The sequence below is a fragment of the Notamacropus eugenii genome, chromosome 5, assembly GCF_028372415.1.
Source record: "Notamacropus eugenii isolate mMacEug1 chromosome 5, mMacEug1.pri_v2, whole genome shotgun sequence".
NCBI classification, from domain to species: domain Eukaryota; kingdom Metazoa; phylum Chordata; class Mammalia; order Diprotodontia; family Macropodidae; genus Notamacropus; species Notamacropus eugenii.
Window position 1 is genome coordinate 236,982,636 of NC_092876.1, and position 25,632 is coordinate 237,008,267.

General features: G+C 40.0%; 1 protein-coding gene across 1 annotated transcript; it reads right to left on the reverse strand.

Annotated features, from left to right (window-relative positions):
- Positions 1-234: 234 nt before the first annotated feature.
- On the reverse strand, positions 235-24,185 carry CHRNA1 (cholinergic receptor nicotinic alpha 1 subunit). The gene is made up of 9 exons (XM_072612378.1): positions 24,015-24,185; positions 16,318-16,463; positions 16,142-16,186; positions 15,151-15,260; positions 13,063-13,258; positions 11,864-12,101; positions 3,675-3,898; positions 890-1,129; positions 235-543 (listed from the first exon to the last, which is right to left on the reverse strand). The coding sequence occupies exons 1-9, from the start codon at positions 24,055-24,057 to the stop codon at positions 412-414; spliced, it is 1,374 nt and encodes a 457-aa protein (XP_072468479.1). The 5' UTR covers positions 24,058-24,185; the 3' UTR covers positions 235-411.
- Between the last annotated feature and the right edge of the window lie 1,447 nt (positions 24,186-25,632).

Genomic DNA, 25,632 nt, shown 5'->3' on the forward strand with positions numbered 1-25,632 from the left:
TGCTCCCTCCTCCCACTGCCCTCCCTTCCATCATCCCCCCCACCCTGCTTATCCCCTTCTTCTCCACTTTCCTGTATTGTAAGATAGGTGTGTGTGCTATCACAATATAGCAGCACCCCTCAGGGTAGAAAATGTGTGTGTGAGTGTGAGTGTGTATATATGTGTGTGTGTGTGTTTTAACTCTAAAAGACCATTTTTGGCAGACAGCTTCAGTATGCCAACAAGAATTGTAAATTTCTTTTTGGGATCCAGATACATTTATTGAAAAATTTTACTCTCCTGTTTGGGTACAATGGGAGTTAAGTAAAGATAAATGAAATATTAGGTAAATGAGAGTGTATGAAATTAGCTCATTTCTTCTCTTTTTCCTTTTCCTCCTCCCTCTTTGCTGGAGGAGATCAGCTCTCTTATTCATCCTTGCTGATTTAACTCAATGAGGCGCCCAGCAAACACAGCCAGGGTTCCAATAATACACACCAGCATGAAGACACCAAGAAGAATATGGTCCATGACCATTGCCACAAACTTCCATTCCTCAGCAGCCTACGATGGAGGAAGAAGGGGTTAGAATGGAATGTCTTTAAAAGAATCACTGATCTTCCTAGGATCAATAGTTTAGTAGATTTGGTATCATTTAATATTTCTGCAGAGCTCTTTTTTGTTTGGAGACTTCAAAGCACTCAAAAATGATTTGCCGACAACAATTATTATTCTTTGTTTACAAATGGATGATTTTTAATAGATGATTTTCTGAGCTCATATAATATGAAAACGTGATGAAAATTTTCCTTGACCCCATCCCTGAAAGCCGACCAGCCCACTAAGCCTAATCTATCTATCCACAAGTATAATTAAATTATTTTTTAAACTCTCGAATTATTTCACTTACGTTATTGGATTCTTGTTCTGATTTCATGGTTTCTGCAATATATTTGACTCCCTCAATGGCGCTCTTCACATCAGGATGTTTGATGAGTGGAGAGTGGAAGGCCATGGTTTGGGGTCCTGGTTTACCAGAAATTTCAGAAATGTCAATGTCTTCTGTAAAAATCTTCTTTTCTTGTTTTTCTCTGGATGGTCGTTTCATTGTTGAAAAGAACATGACATTTGGGATTGTGTGAATGAAAACCTAAAGAAGGAAAAATATTCTATTTTAAAGTATCGTTTCAGAAATGACCCCTCTGAAATGACTCTGGGGATGAACAGAATGTCACCGTTAACAATGATGTTCTGTAATATAATATGTTTGCCACTGGAGGGAACCTGTTCTGCACACTGGCCTGCAAACTCAGACTTCCACTGGGTTTCTCCCATTTCTTTTTATTGAGAAAAAGTGCTGTATGGATCTTCTGAGGAGTATTTTAAGACCCTGGCACTCCAACTATACAAAACTCCTTCATGTACCATACATAAAAATATACCATTCATTTGGATTCCTGTGTGGTTTTGTCAGAAAACCCTGGGATGCTTAGATTTTTAGCAGTCTTTAATTCTTTCATTTAAAAGATTCTGATTTATAATTCCCCCATCTTGTGTAGATGTCTCTAAGACAAAGAAAGCAAGGTAAATCCCACCTCCAGTTTGTTGCCTAAGTCTAAGCTAATGGCTCCACAAAAGAGGCCATGCAGGAAAAGCATCAGTGATGCAGATATTACCCACAAACTCCACACAAGATGAAATATCCCCTGAATGTGATGTGAATATATAAGTCTGCAAGGGAAACTGCTCCTACTTCCTCAGTCCCCAGAGTCACTCAATGGAATGTTAAGGGTGGATGTAGAAGCAAGGAAGTCTGGGAGTAATCAGTGGTCTAGACTGCAGGTCCAGCCTGTGGCGATGCCCTAGGGTATCCTAAAAACCCTCAACACCCTCCCCAAGACACTATAGCAGCCAGCAGGGACTTGGATTTGCTTAGGCTATTTCCTGGTCCCTAGAACCTTCTCTCCAATGTATTCTTTGGTGCTTTCTACTCACTTGTCTCTCTGTTCTTTCTTTTATTTACATTTTTAAATGAGCAGCAAAGTTTGTGTCCTACAGCCCCAATAGAAGTTGTGGAAGACTCCAGTGAGCTAATGCATATAAAAATCTTTGTGTACCTTAGGGTACTGTATAAATCTTAGCTTTTTATTATTGTTATTATTGAAATATAGTGCACACAGACTTAAAGAGGCCTTGTGCAGTAGTGGCTAGAGTTAGCCTTGGGGCCAGGAAGACCTGTGTTCAGGTCTCTCCTCTGGAGCAGCCTGGCTCGGTGGTGCTGAACAGGTTGTGTGACCTCTTAACGCTCTTGGTGAGTCTCTAAGACAAACTGCAGAGTAGGTTCTGACCAGCACTAGTAGAAGATTATTCCTTATTGGAAATTTCCTGTACCAGTGAAATCACAGGTCTGATCCAACATGTATGGATAGGGATGGGGCCTGTGATGAACAGTTTGGGGAACTCTTGGGTGAGGAAACTCTTTACCAATGTGGGGCAGCACCCTTTTGGTCCCTCATATTCTGGGAGAGTTGCTTAGAGTCCAGAAAGGTTAAATGAGTTGTCCATGGTCATAGAGCTAGCATGGGATAGGTAAGGGATTTTGTAACCAGATCCTCTTAACTCCAAGTCTGATTCTCTAGAACAGAGTTATCAAACACATTGCCCACAGCAGCATTGTAGCCATAGCCCATAATACTCCAGATTATAACCCAGATTAAATGTAGTTGGGAAATATTTAACAAATAAATAAAAATACAATAAAACATTGCTAATGTTAGCATGTGATTTTCTAAGTCAATATGCAGCCCCCGGGGACAATTTAATGAATGGCCTCAGTTTCTGTTTTTGAGTTTGACATCATTAGTCTATCTATCCACTGCTCCATAATTTCCTCCATAGTGCTATAAATATTCTATGTCAATGATAATAATAGCTGACCCTCATACAGTGCCTTAAGGTTGGCAAAGTGCTTTATATAGAGGATTTCATTTGACTCTTCTACATTTGTTAAGTCTACATGATATGAGAAGTGGAAGAGATACAGAGAGAAATCTAGACAATGCAGAGATGAAAGAGATCAATAAAAATCTATTAAAAAATCTGTTAAAATAGTCCACTGTTTCCAAACCCTCTGTACCCCTAATTCATATCTTTACTGTCTTCCATTATGAAGTCTCGACTATGGAGCCATTCTCTGATGGCCCCGTCTTCTTGTCATCATCCTGATCCCTGTAGACCTCTGCCTTGTCTTTTCATAGAGAATTCCTTCTACTTCCAGCCTCCATCCCAGGCCTGATTTACATTTCTCAATAGGTGGTCCCTCCAGCAGATATGCACTGGTTTCCACAAAGAAGATGAAAGTAAAAAGTTATTTCAAAAATCTTACAACCTGTGAGTAAGAGGAGAAGGGATGTTTAATCATTCTCCCTGATCAGAAAGATTCTTTGAGGTTGTATTTGGGGTGAGATTTTCAATTTATGCTTTCTATCCCTCAGAGATCTATATTACATGTTTTATTCATGTTGAGAAAGAATTGAAAGAAGGCTCCCACAAAGATACGCTGAGAAAGAATTTTTGGTTCCTTAATGTCAGAGTTCTATCAGCTTTGGTGTATTATGATGGACTTACAGATGTCCATCATGACTGAGCATCCCTCAAATGTGCAACACAAGATGTTTGGAAATGGCCCCACTCACCTTCCTCACCCATTCGGGCATGACGTGAGTACTTGGAGAGCGGTGGTGGGTGTTGATGACTATCACAGTGATAATGATTGATGCAATGACAAAGACCATGGTGAACAACATGTATTTGCCTATTAAGGGCACTGCGCTAGAGGTGGAGGGAATCAGCTCCACAATAACCAAGAGGAACACAGTCAAAGAAAGTAAGACGGAAATGCTGAGAGTCATCTTTTCTCCTGAAAGAAAAAAATGACAAAATGATGATTTGGCTGGACCAAGACGGTTTCCTCTTCCCCTACCTCTGAAATAATGCATAACCTTGTTTTCTATTGGAGCTTCTGATATCAAAGAGGTGGAAAGGATTTCATCATTATTGAGTCTCATCCCCCCATGAAAGGTACTCCTACAATTACTACTAGACAAGTGGAGGTCTTTTGACCTTTTCAATGATTTTCAAAAAGGAACTTTAAAAACAAATGTTCTCTTCTACCTTGTAGGATTTTGTCTTCCTGCATAACTTCATATATCTTGAGTTTTTCATAGGTTTTTTCATAAAGGTGCTTTTTTTCTTTTTATCCTTTTCCCTTTATAAAATCTCATGTAAGGACACAGTTTTGTCTCATTGAATTGAGCTGGCAATATTAATAGGGAGCCCAGGGATGAAATGAAATTTCAGGAGAAGGGGAAGGATATAAGTATTTCTATAGCCCCTACTATGTGCCAGACACTGTGCTAAGTACTTTATAAATATAATCTTACAAATTACAAATATTTAATCCTCAAAACCACCCTGCAAGGTAGGTGCTGTTATTATCCCAATCTTACAACTGGAGAAACTGAGGAAAACAGAAGTTAAGTGACTTGTCCAGGGTTACACAACTAGGAAGTATCTGAAGCAGGATTTTAATTTAGATCTTCCTGACTCCAGGCCCAGTGACTATCTACTTTGCCACCTCTCAAAATGAAGGGACTACAGTATTCTAGAGATGATCACTCCTATTCAAACATTTATTAAGGGTCTACCACAGCTCAGGCATTGTGCTAGTGTTTGGGGATAAAAAAAGTCCCCAGAAATGTAAGTGCCAACCATCAAGGAATTTATATCTTGCTGGCTTGGTGGGGAGATCATACCATATACACAGATAAGTAAATGCATATATTTACAGGAAGAGAGTACTAGTCGTCAGGGAGATCAGGCTTTCACGTGAGCCTTCAAGGAAGTTAATGATTACAAGATCAGGAGGGAAAACATTCTAGCCATGGGGGACAGACAGTCTATGAAAACAGAGATGGGGAATGGGGTGTCAAATCTGGGGAACAGCTAGTAAATCCAACAGTTTGGTTGAAATATAGAGAAAGGCAATAAATCTAGAAAGGAAGGTGGCTGTTAGGTTGTGGAGCATTTAAAATATCTAGCTGAGTGTTTTGGGTTTTTGTTCTAGAAGGAATAGGATGCTACTCAAGATTTTTGAATAAGGTAATGGCATAGTCAGATCTGTGTCTTGGAATATTAACTTTGCAGCTATATCTCCACGTACTGGATTGAAAAAGAGAGAGACTGGAAGCAGTGAGGCCAAGGAGGAGGCTATAGAAGTCCAGATGAGAGAGAGTAAAGGTCTGAACTAGGTATCCATAGGAGTAAGGATCAATTTGAGAGAGGTTTGGAAGGTATTTGACTGAATGTAAGTGTGAGGAAGAGAAAAAAAAATCAAGGATGACTCAGATTATGAATATGAGCAAATGAAAAGATGATGGCCATATTCAACAGAAATAGGAAAGTTTGGTGGAGAAGTGGGTATGGGGGGAAGGAAAATAATGAGTTTAATTTTGAGTATGCTAAGTTTAAGATGCTGGGGACACCCAAATGGAGGTATCTAGTCTTCAGTGGGTAACGTGGGATTGGACGGAGGATATATGTAACCTCTCAGTATTGTAGGTTCATAAGATCATGGGATCTAGGGCTAGCAGGGCCCCCTAGAGGTCATTCGGTCCAACTCTGTCATTTTATAGGTGAGGAAACTTGGATCCAGGGAGGTCAGTAGGATGTAAGCTCCTCAAGGCTCTGTTTCATTTTTGTCTTTCTATCTTCAGCCCATAGTACAGTATCTTTCACGTATCAGGTACTTAATAAATGTATATCTAATTGAGGAAATTTAGGTCTGGATGTATAGATAAGGGAACCATTGGCATAGAAATGATCATGGAAACCAAGAATGTTGATGAGGAGCCAAAAGACAGAGGAGAAAAGGGCCCAGGATAGTGCACTGGAGCATGATCATGTTTAAATGGGTCATCAGAAAGATGATCATCCACCAGTTGGTGGGGACCTTCCTTGGGCTCCTTGGGCTTTCATGTTTTCTGCAAACTCTTTGCTTTCTTCTCTTCTCTGTCCGGTGCCCTTCACTGGCATACAGTTAATTAGACAACCATCCTGCCTGCCTTTTTCTTTGACCTGCTTGCTTCCTTAGAAACATTTTATTCCCCTGTTTCTAGGGGCTTTTGGAACTAGCAGATGTGCGCCTATAGTAATTACCTGAGCTCATATACTGCTGTTCCTGGATAATGCCAAGGAAAGCTTTTTAATGACAAGTTGCTGATAAACAAAGTATTCAACTGCCCAGCTTTAAGCTTTGAGTGACACTCTTGCTTGGCTGATCCATGAACTACAAATGCACCCGTGTGTAGCTTTCAAAGACATAAGGCAACAAGGGAATTGTGAAATGATGTTTTTTTTCATCCCTTCATGAAATGAGGTCTATGTGAGTGCCAGTTTTGGAAAGGAACTTACCTAATTTACTTTTCTGTAACATTTTTTCCTAGCCTGTCCTCCTCACAGGAGGTACACAGATGGCGAAATAAATCTAGGTTCTTCTTGACTCCCAGTGACCTGCTCTGGTGGTGTTCTACAATTTACACCCTTGTACTTATGGTCATTATGTGGTTATGATTGCATTACATTTAATGCATACCATACTATTAATTATGATAGAGGCAATCTGGTGTACTGGATAGATTGGTAGGCTTGGAATCAGGGAGACCTGGCTTTGAATCCTCCCCATGCTAATTATAAGCTATGTTACCCTGGACAAATCACTTCACGTCTGTATGCCTCAGGTGATATTCTAGGACTTTTCTACCAAGTTGTAGACTGATTGCTGACCATGTTGGTGGAAGGAGTTCCCACACTGGTAGTTTCCCAAGCACAACTCCTTCTCTCATTTCTTCTGGCATTTAAGATAGGCAGTCTACAGTAAACATGTTGCCTAGCCAATTCTGGGAAAACAGATTCTAATCTGGAGCGTAGCAGAAACACCACCAATTTGACCTCCTGTATATGTATTTGGATCAGGGCTGCAATTTCATTGGTGGAGAGGAGTTCCAGTGAAGAAGCTCCCCTCTACTAGCACAGATTTTATACCCTGGTGATGTCATTGGGCCTCTTTGAGAACAAAGGATAAGCAACAGCTACAATGGTCTAAAAGACTTTTCTGGGGGCATTAAGATGTAAACTGAAGTGCCCAAGGTCACTGGGTCAGTATGGGGCAGAAATGCGATTAGATTCACCTGGGTCTTCTTGACATCAAAGCCAGTTCTTTAATCCCTCAGGATACTGCCTCTCTTTTAAGCCTACAGCACCCAGGATTCCCAGGTGATCTCCCATTCAAGGACCACCTAGACCTGACTCTGCCTCGCTTGTGAGTGCAAACAAATTCAGGCACATTAAGAGTGGGATGGCCAGAGATAATACTACACCTATCTACTGAAAATAGCAACCACAATAACATATTGCATTCATGCAGCTTTTTGTTTGCAAAGTGTTTTTCATAAATGCCTTATTTGATCCTAATAATGACCCTGTGAAGCAATTTCTAGCAGCTAGGTGGTGCATGGACAGATAGCATAATACATCCCAGGAGGTATTAGAAGGACAAAATGAGATGACATTTGTAAAGCACTTTGAAAATCTGACAGCACTATATAAATGCCAATTATTGTAATTTTTCCCATTTTACAGATGAGGAAAAACCCCTCAGAGTTTAAGTAGCTTTTTTAGGGGCACACAGCTAATAAAGGACTAAGGGAGGATTTGAACACAGATCTTCCTGACTCCATGCTCAGTTCTCTATCTACTATGTTATCTAGCTGCCTTATACATGTGCATGTATGCACACATAGACGTCTCTACATATAGAATACATATCTATAGGTAAGCAATTTTACTTCAGTGAAGCATAATGAATACTGCTTCCAATTAAGTATTAATATGATGCTGCATGATGACTGGAAGTTTTCCTAGGGTTCTCATGGAACGTAAATTCTGGCAGTTCCTATGATGCAAGAATGGCTTTGAATATAGGCTTTGGGAGTGCTTGTATCTGATGATGTTTAATGAGAAGAACATCCTGACTAAGAACTGATATGATGAGATTTCCCACTGGTTAGAGTGCTGGATTTAGAGTCAGTGAGACCTGAGCTGAAATCTTGCCTTATATATTTACTGACCCTGTGACAAAGCACTTACCCTCTATTGGCCTCAATTTTCCCATCTGTAAAGCAGGGATAATTAATAACATATATGATAATCACCCTTTCTGCCTTTTTCTTTGACCTGCTTACTTCCTTAGAAACAAACGTTTTATTCCCCAGCTCCTATGGGCTTTTGCAGCTAACAGATGTGTTGCTGTTTTTCAGTTGTGTCTGGCTTTGTATGATCCTGTTTGGGGTTTTCTTGGCAGAGATACTGGAGTGATTTGCCATTTCCTTCTTCAGCTCTTTTTACAGATGAAGAAACTGAGGTAAACAGGGTTAAGTGACTTGGCCAGAGTCACACAGCTAGTGAGTGTCTGAAGCCAGATTTGAACCCAGGATGATGGGTCTTACTGACTCCAGGCTCAGCACTCTATCTGCTGTGCCACCTAGCTGCTTCTAGTAATTTCTTGAGTTCATATACTGCAATAAACTCGCAGCTCAGGCGTGCACACACACACACACACACACACACACACACACACACACACACAGTGATTGTTATCTCTCTCAAGTGTCTGGCTTGCTTCTAATCCAACTGCCTGTGAGTGCTAACTAGTATTTTATGCTGAAACCTAGCCCACATTCTTGGAAATTTCCACCTCATGTTTTTAGTCAAGTTCTTGACATTTTTCTTTCCCTGTGTTCCTACTGGCTCTGGAGTGTTCAGAAAGTAAGTGAGGTTGGCAGGACCCTAAGGCATGCTCTTTGAAGAGAGAAGGTCCCAAGTTCCACAAGACAGAATGTCCTATCATCTCGAAATGCCTTCTTTAAAGAAGGGATCCACCAGGACAGGAGGGGGAAAGGAAGGGGCTCACTTATCTGAGATATAACTATAGTTGGAACAATAGTATATGATAGGCAACTCAGGGAGCTAAACTGCCCTATCTAGGGGAGACTTGTACCACACCATCCCCCTCCTCTCAGCCCCTAGACCTTGGCTTAAAGTCATTACTGCTGACCACAAGCTCAACATTACTGTGACATTCACACAGCATCACCCATATGACATGATGGCCCCATAGAAGGCTCTAGATGATCCTGGACTCCTGTCATGCCACTTCTCTTCCAAGTTTTGTTAATGTATGCACATGTATTTTTACTTAGTTGTAAACAGGATGTAAATTCTATGTTGCCTTTTACTTTTTAAAAATACAACATGCAATGGAATGCCTGTCTTTGCCACAGGGACATTTGCAGTGAGAGGAGGGCAGCAAAGCAGACAAGCACCAGGCACCCAGAAATGACTCTAAAATTCTCTTTGAAGATGCCTGTCAAAATCTTCTCAAAGGAGAAGTTTAATTCCATGACTTCAATGGAAGTGTGCTTTTATCTTCTGTCTTTTTGCAGTTCAAATTAGTCAGGCATTTCAAACAAGTAGAATAAGAAATGTGTACTGAGTTCAAATCCTTCCTAGAATAGGAACAGCTGTGACTGTGGCAAGTGCCTTAACCTCTCTGAGCCTCAGTTTCCTCACCTGTAAAATGGAGACCATACTACCTACAGAAATGATCTCATCAGGGTTGTCATGAGGCGTATGAGATAATATAATGTGAAATAATTTTTAAATCTTTAAGCCCTATATAAATGAAAGTTATTATTATAGAGAGTAGTACTTAAATAGGACTTACTTTTAAGTTCTATATAAATATATTAGTTATTATTACTCCACTAGTACTGAAGTAATTTTAAGTCCTATATAATTGTAAGTTATTATTTTTATTGCAGACAATAGTATTTGGACTTCATTTAAGTCCTGTATATACATGTAAATTATTATTAAAGATAGTAATGCTCCAGTAGTTCTTAAATTAAGTAGGATTTGATTTTAAGTCCTATAGAAATGTAAGTGATTATTATTTTTATATAGATAGTAGTACTAGTACTACTGGAGTATAGAACACCTCTCTGCTTCCTCATTTGTAGTAATATTGGACTCCTGGCCTTACAGGCTTATTGTGAGGAAAAAACTTTGTGAGTCTTAAAGTGATTTGTTGTTGTTGAACCGATATTACACACACACACACACACACACACACACACACACACACAATCTCAGTGCCATGAAGAATGCATACATACCACTTATAATTGATTAAAATACTTGATTAAATATGGCATTTCTGATTCTTTTTTGGGGGAAAATTGGGTATCAGGCCTTCAATTAGGAATACAAATCCATATTACAACATTATTTCTATATTTGCTATATATACAAACAAATACATGTACACACATACTTTATATAAATGTGTATGTGTGAATATGTGTGTACACATGTACATATATACATATAGATAATCTAGTGTCCTTTCTCTGAAGTTTTCTTTTCATAAAAACTACCTTTTAAAAATATTTCTCTTTCCTTGTCTGTTATAAATTGTTGATAAATGGTAAGCAGTGTGGTACACACACACACACACACACACACACGCACACGCACACACACACACACACAAACACACACATTTTCTACCCTGAAGGGTGCTGCTATCCTGTGAAATATATTTCTGGCTTGATTCCTGAAAGAATTGGCAGCTAGGGAATATGTGGGTTTATTTGTCTCAGATATAAAGGGCAAGAATGTTAGCTCCTGCAAATAGATCTATCAGGGCTCCTTTCCAGGGTGTGTGGTGAGACAATGGAGCTGTACACTAGTGAGGGCACTTTTAGAGAGACTTTTCAGAGGAGTTGAGTAATGGGATAGTTTGGTAACGTACAACCAAGAAGCCTAGGAGGAGAGGAGAAGAATGAAAGCATCACTTTGAACAGACTAATTTTTTTCAAGTGTGGCATTTTCTTTCTCTGTCCTATACAGTCTCTGCTCCCAACTCTCTCTATTTCACCTTGTCCTATCACTCAATGGACTACCTTGAGCAGTTGGAAGAAAAGTGAAGGAGGTGGACTGAGAGAAGAGAGTAGAAGGGAGGAAAACAGGTGGGAGAGAAGGCAGGTGACCCAGAGCAGGGACAAAGCTGGGATGAGGGTGTAAGAACACTGACTGAGTAGTGATGTCCTTTCTAGAATTTAATGACTTGAAATACTAATACTCTTTTCACCTGACCAGGGCAGAATATAGGACTGACTTCTTCATTCTGAATTCCTTGCTTGTTTCTGTCAGGCTAAGATGAAATTAGTTTTTTTTTTTTACTACCTTATAACACCCTTGACATGTAAACTTGCTGTTCATTAAAGCCCATGGGTCCTATTCACATGAACTGTTTTGGCCATGTCTTTCCCCATCTTGTACTTAGACTATTGACTTTGAACCAAATGCTATATTTTCTATTTATCCCTATTAAATTTTGGCATATTAGATTCAGCACATTGTCCCAGCCTGTCAAGATCCATTTGGATACCAATTCTGACATCTAACACATTAGCCATCCCTCTCAGCTTCCTGTCTTTTCCATATTTGATAAGCATGCCATTTGTCTGCATCTTCTTAATGTCTGTCCTTAACAATGCTGTCTTAGTTTGTAATAAGCTCTAATGCTTTTTGAGGGAATGAAAATTTTGTGTCTACCTACCTATCTTTCTTTGTTAGCACTGGGAGGTGGGGAACAGTATTCTTTGGCATGTAGCACAGTAAATGACTCTTGGTCACTCTCCCCCGAAATACCAGCAGGAGACCAATTAGCATAGTCAGAAATAAACTCAGCAGATGTACCTACCTGAATCTGTGGGCAGGTAGAATACCAGGCCGGTGAGGAAGGAGAAGAGTAGGCAGGGAATGATGACATTTACGATGAAGTAGAGAGGCAAACGCTGCATCACAAAATGGTAAGTGATATCCAGGTAGGGAGTGTCAGGGCAGCAGGCGTAAAAAACCCAGTGTTTCCAGCCCCTCGATTCCTTAATCACCCATTCTCCACTCTCCATGAAGTTGCTCAGGTCAGGTCGGTCATTTTCCTGGGAAGGTGCAAAGGAAATACGAAATCTTTTCAACAAAACAACTATGAATAGAGGCAGCTTGTCTTAGCCAGGGGTGAGGCAGTGTGGCCCAGTGGAGGAAGCGTTGACTTGGCTAACTATCCCTAGGTTTCACTCCAGGCTCTGCTACTTATTAGCTATGGAACCTAAGGCAAGTCACTCAATTCCTCTGGATCTCAGCCTTCTCATGACAGCAACTCACATTCTATATATAGTAACTTAAGGTTCACAAAGTACTTTCTTGGCAACAGGCCTGTGAAGAAGGCACCATGGGTATTATTCCGTATAAGTATTTTATAGATGAAGAAACAAAGGTTTGGATAGGTTAAATGGCTTTCCCAGGGTCACATGGGAAAATGTCAGAGATCAGAACTTAAAACCAGATGGTCAGATGCAAAATTAGTGTGATCATTTTTAACAATAGTCATGGTTGAGGAGATTATAAACTAATGGACAAAGCTTTCTCTGAAGTTTATCAATTTTGTGTTTTGTTGGGTCAGTATAAATATAATCAGTGGAACCCAATCTTCTTGCTCTATTTGGGCATTAAAAAAAACAATCCAAGGCATTTGTTGAGCTTGGAGATCCGCTTTGAATGTCATTTGTGGGAAGTACCATTGATGGAGGAGTAAGTGATGAGGACAATTTAATGACCATGCAGCTAACGATTTTAGTAGCTGGAGACAAGTACAGAGTTCTCTGATCCAGGGAATTAAGCAGAGAGGCTGATGAGAACATCTCCAGATTCCTGTATCAAGCCTTTATAGTAAGTCAGAGCTGAAATGGGCAAGGGTGGGATGGGATGGAATAGAGAACAGGGAAGGGATGACTCTTTTGTGAAAGAGCCTGGTGTTTTCCCCTTGCCCCTAGCTAAAGTAAATGTGGCATCTTGTTCCTTCAGCCCCTGCTTCTGATCTTGCCAGTCCCCACCCTTGCTTACTGGATAAATGACAACCACTGAGCCATCATAGGTCCATGTGCCCAGTTTCATGCTGCAGTTCTGCTCATCAAAGGGAAAATGGGTAACTATGATTTCACAGTAGCTTTTAAAGATGGCTGGAGGTGTCCATGTGATGTGTCCAGTGTAGTCCAGGAGAACTTTGGTGAACTTGACAATGGCAAAGTCACCATTGGCACTAGGAATAAGAAGGGGAAGAAAGGGATAATGTTTAGAAATTAGCAAATGATTCTTAGAAATTAAGTTTCAATGTGTGAATGGGAGAAACAGTCAACTAATTTATTCAGTTTGTCATTCTTTTCTTCACCTTATGCTTTGGAGATTTTGGTCATTTCCCACCACCACCCCTGTTCTGCTCTTTAGCATTTACATTTGGACTCCCCTTTGCCTATTTCACACAGACAAGAAATTTTAGTTTGCAAAGGATGCCTGAGTTAAGTATCCATTGTGTTCCAAATGATGAATTGCATGTTGTGAAATGATGTGGTTTCATTAAGCCCAGGAGTTTTTAAGATAAAATATGCTAAAAAATGAATTCTCAAAAAGTTTACTATCCTTAAATCTCTTTCTTGGACACCTTTCAGAAATCATATGAATTAGAATAGATGAGCCATGCATGAAGTGGCTCAAGTGATAGTATTGGACTTGGCATCAAGAAGACGAGTACAAATCCTGCTTCAGACATTTAGTGTTGTGTGACCCTGGGCAAGTCACTTAATTTCTGTCAGTCTCAGTATCCTCATCTGTAGAATGAAGATAATTATACTACCTTTCTCATAGGGTAGTTGTGAACATTGAATGAATTAGTACATAAGTATACAAACATATATCACTGAAAATCTCAAGTGCTATATACATATACTATATATACGTATATATAGTATATATATACCACAGTTAGCTATTATTGTTGCTGCTGTTGTTATCCTGAATAACAATTATTTAATGTTTGTCTCCCAAATTCCATGTTCACAAGTCAAAAGATCCTGATATTTCCTTTATAGATCTCTCACTCTCATTTGTTCTTGGAAATGCTAGTCACCCCTGAGTGTAACTCATTTCTGTACCCTCCTGAAGCAAAATATGGAAAAGTATTGGATAAACTAAACTTCCCTTTCCTTGAGTAAACACCAGTATTTCCTCTTCTTGGTGTTTTCCTTGAGTTAGTTTATAGAGCTTGTCAAAAACACCATGGGATTTTAATTGCTTCTTTCCGACTATTACTGAAAAAAGAACTTTGCCTAAGATACTCCTGCTATATCAGCATATTTGTCCCCAAAGGTTGCACAAATGATTAGGTAATTTGGCTGAGCTTGGAATCTAGGGATAATAAGCAAATATATGGTAGAGAGTTAAAATTGGGGAATGGCTGCTTCAAAGGGCATCTTTGCATTCAATAGCACTTACTACTTTCCCTGGCAGGCATGATATAAAACATAGCCTACTCTTCCCCAGTCCTTTGTAGTATAATGGCAGACTCTACATCCTTGAGCCCGACATTGAATGCTCCAGACTATGAGATGCTCTCTGAAGTGAGCATCTTGTGACAAATGAAGGGCATATGATAATGAATGTGTCATTATATCCAAATGTCTGAAATCACATTATCATTTCACAACATGAAGTCCATCGTTTGGAGCAGAATGGATGCTTAACTCAGGCATCCTTTGCAATCAACAGCACTAAGTGTCTTGGGATGATGTGTAGACTGTGATGAATAACAACCCCAGTTCAGGCCTATTTGGTAGAAAGGACATTTAATTCCAAACAACTCCAATATATAGAGCTTGGGTTCCTTGGACATTTGCCATATACTCGTCAGTAGCTCTTAGGGATTAAATGTCCCCCACCCTCCAACTCTGATTTAATTTGGCTCCAATCAGGGTTACTATTCATAACACGATGTACCATATGGCAACCAGCATGGTAACTCCATCCTTTCTTTTTAAGATTTATTTAATGTTAACATTGCCGAGCAGTCTAGCAGGTGCAAAGCCAAATGCAGACTTTGCATTTTTGCTTTGTTTTGTGATTCCACAGAACAATCTCTGGTCTGTCCATTTTGCTTACTTGTTATAGAGAACAAAGTCTGGGCGCCAGATATTTTCAGATGGAATGTGAATTTTTTTCAAGCCACCATACTCTTCTGGATTCCATTTTAAATTGTAATCTATCCATTGCTAAAGAAGAAGAAATTTAGCCAGTTGAAACACTGCTCACAGTAGTACAAATAAATCTAATGTTGACAAGAGCTAGGGATGGCCACTTTTCATTCAGACACTGTGCTTCTGTAAGAAAGAGTTTGAATAAGAATTCAGTTTTCACTTTAAGAACCTAGAATGCCTATGAACTGAATTTTCTCTTCAAGAAAATGGCATTATGAAAAGAATATTGGGTGGTTATTCATTCTGTTGAAGACATGACAGGTCCTGAAGATAAACCCCATATCAATGACCAGTGAATTTAAATAACATACGATAACATAAAAGTATTAGTTTGAAGAAGGGACACATTTCCTATGAGTAAGAACCCTTTGGAAAACCCAAATTGTTCACTTGACAGAGGACAGGGAATCTCTTTCCCAGGAGATTCTTTTATATGGTCTGTTATTGACTCCACATAATTTCAGTTAATGTTAACCTAACTTAGAGATGGGGAGTTGTCACTCCCAAGAAAGCCGGAGAGGAGTTTAATATTTCTGGGCTAGAAATCAAAAGAATTCTTAGAAGCCTAAAATATCACATCTCAAGAGGATCCTTAAGAGTTATCCAACTCAGCAATTAAATCTCACATTGAAAAAATAAGCTCACCTTTACAGCCTTAAAGAATAGTTACAATTTGAAGTATTGGTGCAGAGAAGATGTAGCAATAGCTCCAAGGCTACTGTATCTATGTAGAGATCAGTAGAAAAACTCATCATCTAGTGATGAAAATAAGTAACTTAAAAGATGGGCCCAAGTTCCTATTTTTCTTACAACTGATCCTTTTTACCAAATTGACTTTCTTTGAGCCCAAGTGAATTTTCTGGACTGAATGGGAACACAAATTCTTTCTGGATTACCTGCTTTAGACGAACATTGGTGGTTACAATTTGATTTACTTCATCCTAAGGGGAAAAAAAGGAATAGCCATTATTTGGGGAGGGGAAATGGGTGAGGTAAAGGGGAAGCAGAGGTGAGAAACCAGTTCTGAGGATATATTCAAACCACGTGTGCTCCTATTATTGAGGCCTCATACCACGTTGATGAGCTGAATAAGCTGCAGACCCACAGTGACCTCCACTACTTGCCGGTGGTCTTCCACTGGTCTCACTACACTGTTGTAGTTTTCAAATAACTTTGCGACCAGACGGGTTTCATGTTCAGAGCCCAGGACAAGACCAGCTGCAGAAAGCAAAAGACACACTGTCAGATTCCTCCTGACCACTGTACCGACATGTGTAATTGATGTGTAACTGACTACTGGAATGGCACACTAGCAGTCTTGCTAAGGTGATCCGTAATGAGGCTATTTACCGCCTTAAACTCTCTGAACACAGCTGCTGGGGTAGTCACTTCCCAGGGAATTTAACACATGTCATTTGGACAGGTGACATTCCTTAATAAGAGAGTCAAACAGAACTGGTTTCCCAATATGTAAGATGTTGATGATAAACAATAATAATATGGATTCCTAGGACCAAAAATGAATGCCCATCTCATTATTCTCTAATTAAGCCAGTCAAATTAAAAAGCATTTTATTAAGTGCTCACTATGTGCCAGACAATGTGCTAAGTTTTAGGGATACAGAGAATAGCAAAACAAAACAAAATAACAACAAACCCCATCCCTGACTTCAAGGAGCTCACAATCTAATGGGGGAGGAAACATGCAAATAACTATTTACTAACTATTAATACAAATATATACATATAAAACTATATTTATATTCTATTGAATATAGTTAAAGAAAATGTCACTTCATAAATTATTTTTAAAATGGTAATTTTAAAAATAAAATATACTATTTAAATATAATCCTATATATATTGAAGGAAGTTACTAGCACAAGGGAGTCTAGGATGACATTTAGGTTGTGAGCATGGGTGCCTGGGAGGATGGTGATCCCCTCAAAAATAATAGGGAAGTTTGGAAGAAGGGAGAATTTGAGGGGAAAGATAAATTAGATTTGGACATGTTGAGTTTAAAATCTTTACAGGACATCTAACTTGAGATTTTTAATAGGCAATTGGAGATATAAGACTTCAGGTCAGGAGAGAAACAAAGAGATCTGAGAATCATCTGCAAAGATAGGATAATTAAATCCATGAGAGATGAAGAGATCACCAAGTGAAATAGTATAGAAGGAGAAGAGAAGAGAGCCCAGGGTGTCCTTGGGGGATACCCATGGTAGGCAGCTACAATCTGGATAAAGATCCAACAAAAGAGGTGGAGGAGGAGCTGTCAGATATGTAGGAGGAGAATCAGGAGCAAGCAATGTCTCAAAAACCTAGAAGAGGGTGATTGACAGTGTCGAAAGCTTCAGAGAGGTCAAGAAAGATGAGGACTGAGAAAAGGTCATTTGATTTGTCAGTTAAGATATCACTGGTATCTTTGGAGTGATGAGTTTCAATTAAATGATGAGCTCAGAAGCCATACTATAGACAGTTAAGAGAATGAGAGAAAAGGAAGTAGAGGCAACAATATTAGAAGGCTTTTTCAAAGAATATAGGTGCAAAACAAAGGCATATCATCATAACTAGCAGACAAGGACAGGTTAAGGGAGAATTTTTTGAGATTGGGAGAGACCTGAGCGTCCACTGAGGCAGCATCGGACAAGGAGAGATTGAAGATCAGTGAGAGTGGGGATAATAGAGGAGGCAATCTTCTGGAGAAGATGGAATGTAATGGGGATCATGTGTGCTTGTAGAAGGGCTTGTCTTCTTGTCTGTAGTATGGCTACCTCTTCATGTGGGACCGGGGTAAAGGAGGAGATGGTGAGGGAAGGCAACTGAGAAATGTGAGACAAGTAGGAGGGGGGAGGAGGAAGCTGTTGTGATTGTGAAAGCCTGAATATTGCCTCACTGTTAATTCTCCTATCATTTCACACTTCGAGGACTCCGATTTCATCACGGGCTATGGCCTCCACAAGTGTAAACCACCATGTTGTTAGAGATACCCTGACTGAACAATTTCATCATGAAGTCTCCAGATTTTCAGTCGAGTCTTTTTTCCTCTAGGCTAGTCCACTCATGGGACATTTTTATGTTGCAAGATGTAGATCTAAAGCCTTTGCAGCATAGTAGGTACTATCAGAGCTTATGCTCCCACTGGAGCAGTCAATAATGTCCCAGAATCACCTCTGTGCCATGGAAAGGCACCAAAATAGAAGTTTGCTAGAGGTTGCTCTGTCATGGAAGGCATTCCAATGTCAGTCATTATACTGAAAGATAATATATGTGTGTGTGTGTGTGTGTGTGTGTGCTTTATTGGCATGGAGGCCAGAACTCCCTTTTGAAGCATAAATTATGACAAAGGACTTTATTAGAGTATCATTAGTCTTATAGCTTCATCTTGCTTAGTTCTGAAACAGACTTTGATATTCAGGATCATATATGCAATCTGGTCAGTGTATCTTCATTTGTAAAATGGAGGTAAACATTCCTCAGGTGATATAAAGTAACAAAAGTGCTTTGAAACCTTAAAGCATTATATACATTTCAGTTGTTATTTTTTGTTGTTGTTAATAGATGCAAAATGGGCGTATGCTCTTTACTTTGGTCTATCTGCAAAAACACATGTCCTAATTTAGAAGACTGAATCTGGGCACTCAACAGGTCTTTGAAAGATTATTTGCAACAGGACAGAGAATGTCTGCATCATCTACATCTTCTTTCTCAACCATGTTGAAATGATCTTTTAAGTTGATTCTCTTGCTTTTTGAGCTTCTACTTTTCTCTTCAGCCTACTGTCCTTTACATCTTGTCGTGCCTCCCTTACCCTTGCACTGACTGACTAAAATCATTGCTTCTTCAGAACATGAAGAGCTGAGACAGTTGTATGCATGTGTACTGTCTTTTCCCACAGGGCTAGCAATCCTGCTCTAAGGAAAGGTGTTGAGCTCTTATGAGTGGAAGTGGTACCCGCTCCCTCCTTGCTGGTTTATTTTACTACATAGCTAAATACAGTGATACTCCGCTTTATGGGTATGATAATAGCTAACATTTATATAAAGCTTACTATGTATCAGGCTCTATGCTAAGCACTATTACAAATGTTAGCTCATTTGATCCTCACAACGACCTGCAAGGTAGGTGCTATTATTATTCCCATTTTACAGATAAGGAAACTGAGGCAAATGAAGGTTAAGTGACTTGCCTAGGGTCACATTGTGAGTATCTGAGGCTGGATTTGAACTCAGGTCTTCCTAACTCCAGGCCTAATACTCTATCCACTGTCCTGCTTTCCCTTAGTCCAGTTCTGAGTGCTGCTCCATTTTTATACAAAGTAAAAATTGGCATTTGCTCTATTTTCAGAAAAAAGGCAAAAATTCAGTGTTTGGGCACAATTCCCTAGGTTAAACCTGTGTCTTCATCTTTGTTCATAAGCATGCTAATCTCTAAGGCTCTAGGGACATGAAAAATGCCTCCCACAGTAAAACCTGAAGAGCTTTTGCGTGTTCTACTCATGCAACTGCCTCATTTCAATGGGGCTTTAAAGGAGAGTTTACTGAGGAGTTCTGCAGTACACACTTTTTACAATTCATTTCAGAACAGAAAGAGTGAGGCATTGCGCCCTTCTTAGTTTACTGGCTCTGCATGCCATGGGACAGGACTGGCAAGGCTGGTAAACATGTGTGCCAGCTCTTTGGGTTGCCAGGAGTGGTATTTGAAGAGCCTGTTGGTGCTCTCTTGTTGCTTCCGGGCTGCATGGTTTGTTTGGTTTTTTTTAAGTGACTGGTTATCTTTAATAAATGGTGGAAGGAAGCATATGGTAGAAAGCAGAGGATCTTCACTGCGTCACCAAGAAAATGTAGAGACCAACTTCACTGCCCACCAAGGAGAAGAAAGAACGGAATTGTAGAATCCAGGGCAAAGAATAGTTCTGTAAAAGTCTTCACGCCCCCCTCTTCCTCTCTTAAAGTTTCTTCCCTAACAAACTGCAGACACATCCTGTTCTTTCTCAGCCAGTATTCCAGATGTGAATTTCTGAAGAGCCCACACTTGTATAGATGCTAATTAGAAGTATTAAAATTCTCCTCATTCTTTTCAGCGGGGGAGGTTGGATTTCTAAAAATCTTTGTCGCTACTGCTCATCATTGCAGTCAGTTGGTCAGTCTTTCCAGCTACAAATCTATAACATATGGCAACATCTGCTTATAAGTATAATTGCTTCTGGCTGAGTAAGTAGTATAGAGAAGCATTTATTAAGTGCTTACTATGTGCCAGGCCCTGTGCTAAGTGATGGGGATACAAAAAAAGGCAAAAATATTATCTCTACCCTCAAGATTCTCACATTCTAATGGGGGAGAGAATGTACAAATGATTGTGTAATATGAGGTACAGACAGTGTCAATGTAAGGTAAATTCAGAAAGGAAAGAACTGGGGGGAGAAAAGGAAAGACTTCTGAAGATGATAGAATTTGAACTGAGTCTTTAAGGAAGCCAGGGAAACTGAGAGGTGGAGGAAAGAAGGGAGAACATTCTAGTCATGGAGGATAGTCAGTGAAAAATCATAGATTTGGGAGGTGGGTGGCCTGTATGAGGGAGAGTTAATAGGCCAGGGTGTTTGGATCACAGAGTACATAGAAGGGAGTTAAGTGTAAGAAGACTGGAAAAGTAGGAAAGAAGCAGGTGGAGAAGGGCTTTAAATGTTCCACAGAGGATTGTATGTTTTATCCTAAAAGGGAACCATTGCATAAGGATTGGGGGAAGGTGATAAGATAAGTCCTTTATTTTAGAAAATTCACTTTGGTAGCTGAGTGGAGGATAGATTGAAATGAAGAGACTTGAGGCAGGGAGAGCAATTTAAAGCCTATTGGAAAAGCACAAGCTTGGGATGATGAGAGCCCGTACCAGGGTGGCAGCTGTGTGGTTGGAGAGAAGAAACTGTATACAGGAGATTTTTGTGAAGGTGGAAATGATAAGACTTGACCACAGACTGGATATGTGGTAGGAAAGAGTTAAGTGCTTTGGGCCTCAGTTTTCTCATGTGTAAAATGAGTGGGTAGGACTAGGTGACCTTTACAGGACTTTCCGGTTACAAATCCATGACTTACAAAGTCTATTTATAAGCAGTATTGTTCCTGGCTGGGTAAGTAGGGTAGATGACTCTGGGGGACCTTGATCTACATGGCAGGCTAGTAGACCAGGAAAGGGGCCAAGACTTAAGGATTCTGTTTCCAATCCCAGTTCCTTGTTCTGGGACATTAAATCATAGGTTCATTTGCCTTTTTCTTGAAATAATAATGGTTACCTCCTCCAAAATCAGACAAGAATAAAATATGGTACTCTGAAGTTATTAGAATCAAAGGTGTTATATAAATAGAACATGATCAATATCCTTATGTGATATTTTATGAGATTGTATATTATAACAACACAAAAACAAGCCTTCCTGAATGGATTTTGCCTATGAAGGCTTATAGTATGGGGAATGCGGTCATGAATCTGAGTGTATGTTCATCCTTCATTGCCAAAGAAGACCATGCCATCAGAGAAATAATGACATGACTTGCACTTGACTTTGTTTTGAGTGAGGGAAGCTATGCAGGTCCCCAGCCCCACTTCTCCTCCAAAGCCATCTGAATCCAATGACCAGATATTCATCAGGATAACTGGAGATGACCCAGGATGAGGCAATTGGGGTTAAGTGACTTGCCCAAGGTCACACAGCTAGTGCATGTCAAGTGTCTGAGGTGAGATTTGAACTCAGGTCCTCCTGACTCCTGCACTGGTGTTCTATCCACTGCACCACCTAGCTGCCCTGAATCTGAGTAAAAGTTCCTACTGAGCCACCTTGGCATCTATATGGAGCCTATAATAATAATATGGGGAGTGGGTTAGGGAAAAAGCATCATTTACAGTTGGTAGGTCACTGTGTACTTGAGGGAATGCTTTTGACTGTTTTTCTGACACTCTTATTTGACAATCTGCCACCAGTCTATCTATCTCTCCAGGTTGACTACATATCACTACCCTCTACTCCCTTCCTGTCCCCCTCCCTGCCATATTCCATTCCAGTCAAACTACCCTACTTCCTATTTCCCAACACAAGATTCCATCTCCTGCCTTCCCACCTTTGTCCACATGCTCCCCTCTGACAGGAATGCCCTTTCTTCTCACTGCCACCTTTTGGGATCCTCATCTTTCTTCAAGAAGAAACTCAAAATGTCATTTCCTACAAGAGATCTTTCTTAAATTGTTAGTGTGATAATCCCTTGAAATATATTTTTATTTATTTTCTTTTTATCTGTGACCATCTTCCCTTTCAGCAGAATGTAAATTCCTTGACCACGGTACTTAGCACAATGCTTGCCATACAATAGATGCTTAATAAATGATTCGTTGATTTGACTGGGACTGTTTTGATTTTGTCCTTGTACCTCATAGCCTAGCACAGTGCCTGACGCAGAGTAGGTACTTAATAAATGCTTGTTAAATCAAATTGAATTGAACTGGATCAACTGAATATATTCCTGACTGTATTTATCTGAGTGTCCCTTTGTGCCTCTGACCACATTTCAAGGCTAAATATAGACTTTTTGCTTAAGCACTATCCATGTGAATTCTCTTCTAGCCAAATTCGATTCTGCCAGCATCTCTAAATACTTTTCATATACTTCAGCACTTATTATACCTGGTAATAGAATGTAGGACATGTCCTTAGGATTCTAGAGATCTACAAAGTTTTTTCCTTTCCAAAGCAGGGAGCTGTATCGAACAAACAGCAAAAATGTACCCCACCTGTCCCGGATTTAGCTGGATCAATTTTGGACCTTCCCTGGTCTCACTCATCTTAGTTCAGGCCACCTCTCCCAGGTCTGTCTTTTGCTACTGACAAAATGAGGTACTGTGTACTTTTTCACCAACAGCCTACATTTGCCAAAGAAGTATTAGGAAGGACAAGATAAGGTGACATCCACAGTAAATTTTATATTAAGGACTCAACAAACATCTCCTGTTTCCCTTGACCGGAAGTTCAGGATTTAGGATACTGTTTCAGCAGCTATGTTGTGATACATTCCAGAGCTGAATATGGGTCAAGGGCTATACAAGGTTTTATAGTTTCAATTCAAGCTTAAATCCTTGATGCATTTGATATCCTGGAAAAGTCGGTAGAATATATACATATATATATTTTTTGGGGGGCAGGGGGGAGAATATCATTTACTAGGTAAAGCATTAGTATTGTGAGGTATTTCATCTTGACAGGGAAAGTTTAATTGGAATTATTAATAGATCTCTCTAGCACATGTGTCTGTCAATCAGTCTCTCTACCTTATCCAAATTTCCCAAGAGTAAATAAAAGGATTTGTTAAAAAGTATATTGTTTAGGGAAATAAAAATATACAAGAGCCTAAAAAACTCAAGTATTTGAAGAGGTCATTCATTTGGGTTGAGGTTTAACTAATAAATATTTGTAATCAGAAAAATAAAAATAAAAGGGATGAAGTGGAAGTTATGCCAGAGATTGTTCTAGGAGCGACGGGATCCCACATCTTGTAATCTTGTACCATTCCCCTTTTCCTTTAATTAAGTAACAGAGACAAGCTTTATGTAGCCAGAAACTGGTCAAGTGAATGCTTGGGGCAGCATTATCAGAGTAGCTCCTGGCTTGGAGAATTGAAAAGTCTATGTTTTGTTAGAGGGAAAGAGACACTGATTTGGATCTCCCTAAGACTCCCTTATCCACCACAAGACAACCCGAAGGGAAAGCTGCCCTATCACACTTACCTGAGCAGAGACAGAGAAGCAGGAGAGTAGGAGTGGACTCCATGGGCTAGCTGGGTGCTCCCTGCAGGGTCTGGCCGTCAGCCTTTAGGAGGCAGAGACTAAAGGACTCTCTTAGTTCCAGTTGGCTTTACTGTTTCTTTCTAGAGGGCTTAGGAAGTGAGTCTGCAGAGGTATTGATTTATACCACCTGTTCCCAACTGTAACAGCTGAGACCTCTGGCAGCCCCATGTGTGCAGAGACTCAGTCTGTGCAGGTATCTCCCACTGTACACACAAAAAGCTATCCCCCCCAAAAGGCCAGTCTCCCCTCAATTTGGTAAATTGAATCTTGTTTTCAGAGCACTGGGAAGTCTTCTAATTAGCAAAGTCTTTAAAATAAATGAATCCTTTGGTAAATTTCTGGCAGAAACTCCTCTGGGACAAGCACCCCTCTAATTTACATTTGAGAAGCAAAAGAAATACAGGTGGAAGGGAGAGTATTATCTGGGGTTCAAATCCCAGCCCTTCCTTTACTTGATTGTGTGACCTCTGACAAGGCACCAGATTCCAGTGAAATGAAAACAGCAAAGAGCCATTGGGGTCACATCACTGGCCACCTCCTTCTCCAGCCCCATTTCCAGCCCTAAGCAAAAGCTGGGCTTTGGTAAAACACTCTTCTTCAAGCAATACTGAGTGAAGTTTTAAGGCTGATAGAAACTTCCCAATGTCGGGTGAGCGGGAGAAGGGATGGGGGTGGAGTGGGCAAGGACATTCATGGAACAACTGCTGGGATACTTTGCCCTTGTAATTACACTTAAGAGTTTCACTTGAATAACAGCACATGGTACAAGGAAGCAATTTGCTCCAAATAATGGCCTGCCCACAGGGTAAGTATTACAGCATATAGAGAGATAGGTTTTGAACAGACACTCCAGGGGCCCATACAAATCAGCTTTGTAGAAGAGGCAGTCTTTGTTAAAGGCCATACCAAATCAGCCTCCAAACTCCACAGTGGTATCCCAGCATGAAAGAGCAAGATGTGACTCAAATTATACTTTTTTCCTCAGCCAACTTAGCTGAAAGTGTCCATAGGCACCCTAGGGTTAACAGGTGCCAGAGAGGAAATTCCATATGGTTAGTATATATGGGTCTTTGAGATTTACAGTCTCCAACGCCTTGCAAAGCTGTTTTCTACTTCCTCGTGAGAATGATGCTAAGTTCATCACAACAGAAAAGATCTGAGTCCCACAGCCCTGGAATAGAAGTACACTGCATTTTAAACAAAACTGATATATGAAATTCTGGATCAAAGTATTATAGATTTAGAGCTGGAATGAACGTTAGAGGTCATCTAATCCAAACCTCTGACACTTTTCAGACGAGGAAAATGAGACCCAGAAAAGTTAAGTGACTTGCCTAAGGTCACACAGTTAGAAAGCAGCAGAACTGGTACTTAAATCTAGACTCTCTCATTCCGGGATCAGTGTCCACCTTCATCAGATGAATGAACCTTGGGATTTTAGAGCTGGAAAGGACCTTGGAGGTCATCTTGTTCAACCACCCTTTTTACAAGTGAAGGAACTGTGGTACAGAGGTGAAACATGATTTGAGTACTGTTTTTATAAGGGGCAGAGCTGGGA